The sequence below is a fragment of the Antedon bifida genome, chromosome 10, assembly GCF_963402885.1.
Source record: "Antedon bifida chromosome 10, ecAntBifi1.1, whole genome shotgun sequence".
Classification (NCBI taxonomy): Eukaryota; Metazoa; Echinodermata; class Crinoidea; order Comatulida; family Antedonidae; genus Antedon; species Antedon bifida.
Window position 1 is genome coordinate 6,580,847 of NC_136235.1, and position 12,089 is coordinate 6,592,935.

Here is a 12,089-nt window from a genome sequence, read left to right on the forward strand (position 1 = left end):
CATAAATTTTATTGCATCTATACATACCATGCATTAACAAATCATAAGCAACTATAATTGTCATAATAATCTTTATTTGTCCAAAAAATAACGTAAATATGGTTTGAATACTGGGAATGCTTGATACAATTAACATTTTCATCTTATTCCAGTAGTGGTCGGCCTACAACTAAACAAATTCTGAAAGTACTGACCCCATGTCACGTGTGTATTAAATTGTACTTAAAAAGAAAATAAGCAAAATCAGGTCAACAAGGATGCTAAAATGCATTTTTTATATTCGATTCATGGTTTTTATTTTCGTTTTTGACACGCCGACTATTTATTTGACCTTAGTCCGAACTATTTTGAAGTGTTTGCATACAATGGCAATGTTCTATTTCTATACCTTTATCATATCCAGGTAGACACTTCAGACGAGTAGGCCTACTTATTTCCTTGTGTTTCCAAGTATAATGGTTACAAACAAAAGACTAGATTAGAGGTTCTCTTCTACCTATACTTTGTGTTTATGGATTTTCCTCATATGTTATTACTGAATATAAACATGTAAAAACTAATAAAATACCCTTTGATATAACAAAGGAGTATAATTCATTTTCTAATTCCTTGTGTAGGAAAGCTAAAAAACTTAGTTTATAGACAAATTTGAAAAAAAATAAAAGGCAATATTAAACGTGTATGGATTGTTGTAAATTCCTTTGCTAACCCAGCCAACAATAGAAAGAGCAACGATAGAAACGGTTGATATTTTATATCAGTTTACAAAACAGTTTATAAAATGAATGTCTTGCCATTATTACGATAATAATATAATGATAATGATAGATTCTTTATAATATTATCATAGAATATATAAATGCCATCGTTCGTTACACTTTTAATACATGAAACTGTCTACCCGAAGTATTAGTTTTGTTGGTGTCTGAGCTAGTAGATTGTTGGCAGTTAGGGATATTATACAACTAATCTAGGCCTCCTATCGGTAGCTACAAGCCGATATGAAGTCACATCTATAGATCAGCAAAAATATAGGAACATAATAATCTTCGAAAGAATATTATTGTTTATACCGGGAATTATTTGACAATGAAACAATTTATGGAATGTAAGATCCTAAAGAAGTTTTTGTACAATTGATAAACAAGAGGATTAGGTAAAATTCACATTTTGTTCCGCCAAGTAAACGGTCACTTACGCGTACTTATAGATAAATACACTCTAATCTAGAGATTACAAGGCGGTACATCAAATTCTTTCGAAATTCTGAAACGGATTTGTGGATGTATCAGTAAAATATAGCAGATCAAAATATCTGTCATTTCACAATTGAGACAACAACCGAAAGTAGAATCCTACTCGGGCAGCAGAAGACAAATCCCGGCTGCAGTAATTGCAATAATGTGCTGGGGTGCTCATTTTAAACGGTTATTTGTACTTTTACTATTTCAATGTGGATTTGTATACGCCATAAAATTCCGTCAGGGTCCAGACTCAAGCCAGGTTCACAACGGCGAACAAGTTACGCTTAGGTGCGCAGTGGATGATAAACTGAAAGGTAATTTTGTATTCTGGCATCTCGTTGAACACAACACGTATATCAGTTACGATAGCTATATTTATCCCAATATTCAAGCTGGAAGGTATATAATTGCGGGCGACCACAGCGATGGTGAGTTTGACTTGGTGATACCTGCCGTAAATACAGAGGAAGCAGGAACTTACCAATGTGGATTTTATTTTATAAATGATACGCGAAGTGAATTTGTTTTTCAAGAAGCCAGGATTTCGTTGTTGAGTCCACCTTCGCCATTCTACCCTCAATGCAGCTTGTCAACACAAACGATAGGAAACCCTAAACCAGGGGATACGATTTCACTTGGTTGTGTATCTTTTGGTGGAACACCTCCAGTTATGCTCTCTTGGTGGAAAAATTACACAATGATAGTAGCTCCAATGAACACTATTTCTACCGTAACGCACACCTTAACACCGGATGATAACGGTGTAGAATTTGTATGTTCAGCAACCGGATTGGCACTTCTTGAACCACGTTCATGCTATGTCCTTCCAATGGTTATTCTACCAACAGTCGAAATACACATGTCGGATCCTAAACCTCGATTATATGAAGAGTTAACACTTCATTGTAAAATTGATGTTATAGGGACAATCAAATCTATACATTGGTATTGGAATACCGAAAGTGTTATGACAGAATCAAAGAACAGGCTCGCAATATTAATGCAAGGTGAACGAATAGTCATACCAAGTATTATGCCGTCAGACAACAACACTTTGATCTCATGTCATGTAAAAACACTTTCGGGTCTGCAAGCTAACGGCTCGGTTACAATAAAACTATCCGAAGTTCGACCATCAGTATCTCCGACACAAGATTATGATGTCGTAGATAAACAGGTACCAAATTCCTCTTCCAGTGGAAATAATGTAGTCTTACCAGTGATACTATCTATTACGGTATTTTTACTAGCCTTGGTTTTTCTTTTCACTTTTGTAAAACGAGTCCAACATCGTGATTTATATGATGGAAAACAAACGAAAAGTATAATAAAGCGGACGCCGGACTCGCAGACCAATAATGCTACTAGAGTAAAGAAAAGGGTGACTTTTAACCTTCCGAACTTGTCTCCAAAACTTTCACCATCTAATTTTTCTCGTATTCGAAAGATGAGAGCAATGGCTAGAAAACAGGCTGCCGCTCTTCCGGTTGACATCGATGAAGATAACAGTGGATTTGTTGACGAAGAGGAAGTTCCAGATACGGTAATCAAACTTGTCGATATTGATGATGTCAATGGCCAAATTGAAACAAATACAACTTTTAATTTACAATCAGTGGATATTTTATGTGCTGCCTTTCCCATAGAAATAACAGAATCAAACACACCACAAATAGACAGTACTGAACTCATTATTACGCAAGTCGATGTCGTTATCCAATAACATTTCGAACATAATTTTTATTAAGGAGTAGACTCCAAAGAAACATTTTAACTGATTGGAACTTCGATAGATTGGGCGCATCACTTTAACATATTTTAACATTATTCCATGGTGTTATTAACTTTAATGTTTTGATACAATTTTAAAATAGTTCAAGACTGGTGACATCATCATTTATCAACGTGTAAGGCTGAAACCTTATAAAGAACAATTAATGTGATACGTTGAACATAATCAGCTTTGATGTAAGAGTGACAGGATAGCTTTCGTACCCATAGATAACTCAAACATAGCCATCTAAATAATCTTTCTAATTTATACAAAAAAATGGCAATTATGTTTCGATTGGTTTAAACGACGGCTGTGGCGCGAACATGCAGAAAATCGGTCATTACCTATGGTTTTGTACATGTTTACGTCACACGTCAATAGCACCCTCTATGTATAATTAATTTTGTTTTGCCTTAACACTTTGGAGAAAACAATAATTTGTTAACTGCAATAGAGACAGTAGACTTGTACCTTGAAATAAAGTAAATTATCAATTTTTATATTCATTGTGTAAAAATGACTATGCTTACTCTGTTATTTCTCAAAATGAATAATTGAATGCAATCATTTGAGTCGTAGCATTATAATAACACCGGTGATAATAAGAGCGACGGTAATAATGTACGTATATGCGATTTTTGTAGACCAATCCGTTGAAATGTACACATTAGATGATTCAAGCGAAACTCTACAAAAAGATAGAGCTTGGCCACAAAACATTGGGGCCTATAATATGAGTTAGTCCTTCGTGAGGACTGTAATCGATAATCACTAATGGTGAAATAATACATAAATAATAGTATACAATTTGTTTATTGCTTTCATACTACACAGAAATCAGAACTGGCATGTTTATTATTTGAGAACAAGTTAGGTTGTGTAGTACTATAGTATTGCTATGATATTGCTAACATGTTTTATATAGCATGTGGTAAGGAGATTGAGTGTAATGCGAGATACAATAAGTTAGAGAAGTTAGGTTACAATTGAAAGTAGCATTCGTACTAAATTAGCAACGTTTGAAAATTCCGCGGCGTGTTATGCCAGTTGTACGCTCCCGTTATGTTGCTCCCTTCTCGTTAGTGCTTCGCTTCGCGCGCCAGCGATGGGTAATGTAACCGGCAAACAATGACGTAATTCATAACGGATACCATAGTTGTAAAGTGACGTCACACTCGAAAAATTGCATTTTAAAATGGGGCCATAAACAAAAATATAGAAACACAGTTTTTGCGAACATTTAACATTGACTGACCAATGATAGAAAATCATTCTCTCCCTTATTCCAATTTTTAGCTCCGGGTGACGTATCGTACCAGACATGCTGGGAATTTTCATGAATTCTTCGATTTTTCCTTACATAACCCAACTTAATCATTTTAATCTGCTGGTATTTGCCTTCGATTGCTGCGCACGAGATGAAAAGTAATGCGGAAACATTGCATGAAGTCCACTAAACGACAATGTTTTTAGATTCTATAACATGTTTAGGTGGAATTCAACTATTTGAATAAGGGTATCATAAAGACATTTCACAAACTATAATTGACAGAGTAACAAGAATGACTACTTACTAAACATCGAATACTGTCAATATATAGGATTACTATAATCATTTTGCATAGAGACATTGCAACTGCAGTGTATTAGGTAGCAGCTATTATTATGAGTTAATGCTTGAATGAGTTTTCAAAGATGTCCACTTGCCTACGTTTATTCATTGCTTTCCCTAATTTGCATATAATTTCAGTCACTTGGTTGGTTAGGATAGTCGTTTGTTATAGGTAGTTTTCTCTTTGTTTGTCATTTGTTCTGTTTAGTTGCAGTACATTAGTAGAGGTGAAGGCACCAGTTTTAATTACCAATGAACGCATTTGAGTACAGTGAATACAGTATATGAATATTATACAGCACAGTTACATTTACTGCACAGTGTAAATGAAGTAGGCCTAGACAGGCCAGTATACTCAGCCATTATAGCTTTCCAGTGCAGGATAATACCAGTGTACTTATATCTATAATCTAATGTAGCCTAACAAGCCAGTGCAAAGTAATACAGGAAGTCATTATACTACTATTATTAATTGTTTGAAGATTAGGATGAAAGATTAAATCATATGCATGAGGAATCATTTATGTGTTTCAAATTCTTGACAACTACATCAACTGATTGTAATTACACGGGTTGCAATTACACACATTGTATTACCGCCACAATAGGAATAAGAAGATTATTAATACTATGTATACCAGACAAACAAAATTTGTAAAATTAAATTCCTGTAGCGTCGAAACATTTTACCTACCGATAACTATATTAGAATCATTAACATTAGTTCCATCACATATATATTATATAGTACCTGTACGGTTCTATTTATTACAATGAAAACGACATCTATCTGCATATGCATGTACATTGCAAACTCACCGAGCAGCGTATATCCGGTTAACCACGCAACTGGAGGTCACGTGAAAATTAAAGACTAGACTACGGTAAGAAAGACATTTCTAAATCAATTTATAGTTATATAATAACGCTTATACATTGTAAATAGTAATAATCCTAGATTTATGTTGTGAAAGCTATATGCGCTATGTACACGTTATTACCCCGGTCATTTCGATTACAAAAAACGTATGGAAACATATACATATATATGTGCAACTAGTCTAGTAATCAGCGCAAAGTTGTGTCTTGACCTTGCCAGGTGTGCCCCTTTGTACACCTGGGTGGAGAGAGGCAAACGTGAGTAAAGTATCTTGTCAATGATACAAGCAATGCAACAAGCGTTGGATTCGCACCCACGATCCTAATAAACCGGAAATCTAAAGGCCACGTCTATTCCTTACAATACAAGATAAAAGTGTACTTTATTGTCAACATTTTACAATTTTGAGATGTTTTATACCATAGTAGATCATTAAATAATACAAAGTGATAAATATTTAAATAAATGAATACAAGTAACTATCTTTTAAAGTTTTGGTTAAATAAATTGTATGCCATATGCAGTGTTGAAAATCTGAAACGGTTTGTTGAAATTGTTTTCTTTGTCGTAATATAATGTATTAAACGTTAGAACTAAATAATGTGTTAAATATAAATTTGCCTTGTAAATGATCGATTATTGTTAATCTGAAACAGATTTTGTATCATATTGGGGCAGTTTAAGTTTAACATGATTCTAACCCGAGAATACAAAGTAAAGAAGCCCATTTCTTTCTTTTAGCTTGTCCCACTGTGTATAAACTCCTATTAATTTTAATACTACTGTGTCAATAAAAACAATATCTATAGTAAATAAATGTTTACTGTATTACTATTCCGGAACTAGAATTTCCGAAAACTGTGTGTCAAGTATGGAGGGCGACATTTAATTTATTATTTTAGCAGTCTGTTTCAGAACTAATAATCCACAACTTTGACTATGAAACAAAGATTTTCATAAATTCATACTTAAAAAAAACACAGCAACGTATTAGATTGAAATAATTATCATTAAGCCTTTAGTCAAGTCAGTCACCTTTAATGAATACAGCATTGTAAATGGCTGCTGCGCAGATTTGAAATAAAATCTTAGTAAACTATTATTTCTTTGTGCTTTGAATCTTTGGAAAATCCTCAGCAACAATAAATTAACTTTCTTCGGATTAATTAGCATATCTGATATGATATCTTTTGTGTTGGTCTACATATTTAGTATTTAAGTACCTTGTTGTCATGGCTAAGCTTTCGTGGATTATCAATAAGATGACACTTAAATTCATTTGTATAAACTAAACATTCAGAATAACGGATACAACTGTTTGGTAGTATGGAGATTGTTTGGTTAGTGTTATGTCAGGCTAGCCTAGCCTTATGTATAAGTTTCAGATATGGACCAGAATCTGCTAAGGTTTTCCAAGGAGAAACTGTAGTTTTAGAGTGTGCAGTTGAAAATAAGACCCCTGGAGACTTTGTTTTTTGGCAACATGTAACATCGGATAATATGTTTTTGAGTTCTGATGGTAGGATTCTGGCTTCTGTAAATGATAATCGTCTTTCAATAGAAGGTAACCGTGAAGTTGGCGAATACAACCTTGTAATATCGAATGTTGATGCTCCCGATGACGGACTTTATCGTTGTGGATTCCAAATGACAGACAACGGAGGCAGTATTTTTGTATTCCGGGAAGCCAATTTAACATTGTTAATCCCACCACACAATTTCTATCCAAGATGTAGCATAAACAAGGAGAGTGTAGATCCTAAACCCGGTGACACAGTCAGTCTAGTTTGCATATCTATTGGAGGAAGTCCCCCGACTGATCTAGCCTGGAAAAACAACGGTTCTATAATTACAAAAGATATAAACGCAGCTTTTATTATATTAAAGCTATTACCAGAAGACAATGGAATAGATTATGTTTGTGAGGCATCTGGTGAAGCGTTGGTTCATACCAGATTCTGCTCTATAACACCAATGAATATTGAACCGACTGTGATGATATCTTCAGATAACATAACCCATACTGTTGGAGAACCAGTCACGCTTACGTGTAATGTGGAGAATGCTTTACCGTCGTATAAAGAAACACGTTGGTTCGTTGATGGTAGACGTATAACAGATGTTAGTTCTACAGACTATGTTGTAAGCGGGGATGTTTTTATTATTCCTCTGTCGAAAGGAATCGATAATGGTAAAAACGTGACATGCGTTGGTATAACGACAACTGGCGTAGAAGGTCAAGCCAGCATAGTGTTATCACTGGAAGGAATAGAAACTACAGTATTATCAACCGTCATACTTCAAACTGAATCAATTTCGAAATTAGAGAAATCAACGTCAGTAACACTTACATCGACATTTCTTGATGCTACGTCAAAAACGTACAATTCGACATTTGCAACAGATCTTTATGTTCATGACGAGCCAACGTCGATGGTAAATACTTCATTCAGAGATAGTACATCTTCAGTAATATCAACAGATATACCAGCGGACACAAGTAAGCCTCTTGTACAACGACAGACGACAGTAAGAATAACTCCGCCTAAAGATGAAGATGATGATGATGATGCCATGCCTCCACCAATCAATGATTCGCAGTCTGCAGACGATAATTTATCTGTGGCAGTCATCTTGGTGGTTGCAGGTGTGTGCTTCTTCGTTGTCATTACTTTTGTGATATTTCTTATCAGATGTTGGCGTTTGGAACATCTGAAGGACAGTAAAATTGAGAATTCTGCAAACACACAGGAAGATGCAAATAAAGACCAACTTGCTATGCATAATAACCCATTATATGTTATAAATAACGGAGGAATCAAAGAATCAAGTAATTGAAAGCATTCACCATACTATTGAGATTTACAGATCATTGATATTTATCTTAATCCAACATCATCTCTTGTTATTCAAATTATTTATTTCAGAATTGTTAATGAATGTTTGGAATTACGGTTTAGAATTATCCATTTCTTTAAAAATTATTATATATCTGACTTAGATTATGATGTATTATTTTATTTATTTATATGTTTTTTTAATGTCTTTAGGCCGCGCATGTGGCAAAATATTTATATTATATAGTAGTAAATAATCGTCTTTCCTATAAGATAAGTGGTAATCTCCCTGATACTGGTGTGTTTTGTGAATCAGTTCACTGGTGTAACCCCCTCCTCGTCCCGATTGATGAGCTGTTTCATTTAAAGTGCACACGGACAACTGTGTACACTGGATCCACTGTATAGTCTTTATCCGTCGGTTGTTGATATTGTTGCTTCTTTAGACGGCTCACATGCCTAAACCGCTCGGTCATTTGACATAATACTATATTCAAATAATTAAAACACAATACATTGTAATGTATGTATATTTTGGTTATATTTATTACATAATAAATCATGTTATAGTTTATCTGTTGTATACCGTTATTCATTTTATTTTAAAGATAAAAACACGTGTTACTCCCGTTTTAAATCAAATTCAATCAAACTTGTATTGGTTTAACACTTATTATTAAATTAAACATTATTTCTTTAAGTCAAATTAATAGTTTCACATTACTTATTTTTCTTTTTTATGGTGTTTTCTTTAAATATTATTTATTTTATATTTTCTCCGGGAGTATGCTGACCAATATGACTTTAGATGTTGTTGATGTTCGAATGTTTTGCAAGTTGAACATGATTGTAGGAAATTAAACAGGAAACTGCAGTGAATGATTGAACACATGGCCCACATTTTATTTCTACAACATTAATCATAACATCAAATCAAACATTTTCATTCAGTGCTCCATTACTTGTTTTCGTCTATCATTTATTTGCATAACCGAAATAATAAATTACATTGAGAATGATTTAACGAGTCCTGTTTTGAAAATACATATAATATGAACATTCAGATCATAGGGTTAGGAAAATGTGTCTGTTATACAAAAGGCTGATAAATTTACTTGGTCTTTTAAACAAAATTCACTCTAGATTCTTTTATTTAGTTGGAAAATTACATTTATTTTGTAATTCAATCAATCTTTTTCGATTCTTGGCGAAGAGTTGGAGAATACGATATCATTGTAGGCATAGAAATATGTAAAATAAATGCACAGACCTACTTGTTTTATTACCACCCTTAAGTTACTGCTCTGATTATTCAGTTCCTTAATCTTGAATAAATACCGAAGAGCAGCAGTCTTCTGACAAAGAACAGTTAATATACATCACAAACACACTAAATGTAGGTTAATTTCTTTTTGAACAGTCGCGAACTTTTCGTTGCACAACAGGCTGATTTTTTTTTACAAAAACCTTAACGTGCAATTAGTATTGGTACCAAAACAGTAAATATTATTTTTATGGTTTAGTTTAGCTAAAGTGAACTACACTTTATATGAAAGTAACCAATCCAATGACAAAGCTACAACCATGTGTTTCATAAATGAGGCTTTTGTTTTGACAGTAAAAAAGTAACAATAGCTATGCCAATCCACGATGAGATAGTAACATATCTAGGATTTGTATAATAAAATTAAAGAATACATTGTCACAGTGCTGATTTTCAATATATCGTTTTATTCGGTTGATCGCCTTGTTATGCTAATAGTGTAAGCAGTGGGTTTATTGTCTATTATACAGAGGTATTACCGTCTTCATTGTGACTGACACTACCGTTTACACGTCTGATACTTGAGGCAGCAATGTATATTTCCAAAATTGTTTTCATATGCCTTATCAATGTATTCTTCATATGTGGTAGTGTGGACATAAAGTTGGATCCAGTTAATGTGGTAGTTTCACCTTTTGAACATGTTCGATTAGGATGTGAAATCGCCGAGAAGGTGTTCGACGAAACCGTAGTATGGCTGTTTGAATCGGTAACTATTCTTAGTTACGACAGACGTGTTAACGCACTTTTGGATCACAGAGTTGGCCGTCGCTATTCGATAAAACCTTCACATGAAAGGAGTTTTGATCTTGTCATAAAACGCGTTCGTTATACTGATACCGGAATGTATACATGTGGCTATATTAGTAACAAAACATTCGTTGACTTGCAATCATCCAAGCTGGAGGTAGTGGAAGAAACGAATGCGAATAATTACTACCCACATTGCTATACTAAACAATCACTAGAAGGGATTAGATTATATGATTCATTGGATTTGAATTGCGATTCAGGTTTGATTGCGTCACCAATCACAGAACTTACGTGGAGCCGGTCTGGTGAAACTTTATTTAATAAGGTCGGATTGTCATCACTGTCCCATCAAGTTATCCTAACCAACGATGATTTTGGAGTTACGTATACGTGTAAGGTTACTAACCTACTAACTCGGAAACACCAAATGTGTTACATTACAATACCTAATAGTTTAATTTCGCAAAGTAGGCCTTTGACTGTTACGATTACACCAGCAGTAATCTCAACCGCAGTTGGCACCGAAGCGCTGTTTACTTGCAATGCGCACGGTCTGTCATTATACGAAAAGCCTAGATACAGTTGGTCTATACTTAATACTGACCTCATAATAAGCCAACGAGCACAACCACAAAATGGACATAGGTCTTTAAAAATTATAAATATTAAAGCAACCGACGACAGGTCTCGCTTCACATGTGAAGTTATGACGGATGCAAGTCGTCGCCGTGGATCAAGTGACTCAATATTATACGTAACTTCGTCACCAAATGAGATTCAAAGTAATGATGTTCCATCACCGAAGACTACATCTGAAATAGATAAGGATAATACAACGATTATGCAAGTAGGACTAAAAATTGCATTAGTTATAACTGCCCTATTTGTTATCATTGCAATAACTATTGTGTACCTAATGGTTTGTAGACGGAACAAGCAAAGATCTACTCCCACACGACGCACCAGTGACGTTTATTCTGGTGTAGATGCGCATGAGTGTTCAACCAAAAAGAGTCGTAGCTTAGTTGGTCTTCTATTTCGGAGTTTCAATCGTAATTCTCGTACACCCAAAACAAATACAAGACGAGTCAGATTTGCGAAACAAGAAACAATCAAACTATAGGATTAGTAAACCTAAAAATAAAAAATAATAAAATATATAACGTTCACAGAAAGTCTTTTTGTCAGTTGACAACCTGTTTCGGTAAAATGACAGTAATTATGTAACTGAACGATTTATTTGGTGTGCCGTTTATGCAGTACAGAATAGAGGGATACGGTATACGTAAATCAGAACAGAATCAATTTTTATCAACTGAAAACGTGTAGAAACCGTCCTTGTTGTACTTACTAGGACCAAAATATGTAAGCCTAAGCTAGATACGCTTGCTGACCAAAATGTTTGGCTTAAGCCCTAAATCAATTTTTTTTTTCAAAACTAATCTTGTTTGTTATTCATTCATTCTATTTCTTGATCTCGGAGAGTACATCCATATACAAAACATACAAAACAAAAAGAGAAAAAATGTCAATTGTAGGCCCTAATAATAGTAGCCTACTTCCTTTGTCCTGTGAATGGAATTAGGGCTATGTTATGTAGCATATTAGTATATTACCAAAGTATTAATAACATCTTCCATACAAACAAACTAACATATCAATTTG

General features: G+C 34.2%; 2 protein-coding genes across 2 annotated transcripts in view; one reads left to right on the top strand and one right to left on the bottom strand.

Moving 5' to 3' along the window:
- Window positions 1–12,089, bottom strand: part of LOC144853629 (uncharacterized) — an 85,036-nt gene that overhangs the window by 16,257 nt on the left and 56,690 nt on the right. The gene's annotated exons all lie outside the window — the stretch shown is intronic.
- LOC144854014 (limbic system-associated membrane protein-like) lies at window positions 6,802–8,348 on the top strand. Its single transcript, XM_078711895.1, has one exon. The coding sequence runs from the start codon at window positions 6,837–6,839 to the stop codon at window positions 8,346–8,348; it is 1,512 nt and encodes a 503-aa protein (XP_078568021.1). The 5' UTR covers window positions 6,802–6,836.

What these genes read in the sequence shown, in the direction of transcription:
- LOC144854014 (XM_078711895.1), top strand. Translation starts at nt 6,837, where the DNA reads ATGGAGATTGTTTGGTTAGTGTTATGTCAGGCTAGCCTAGCCTTATGT.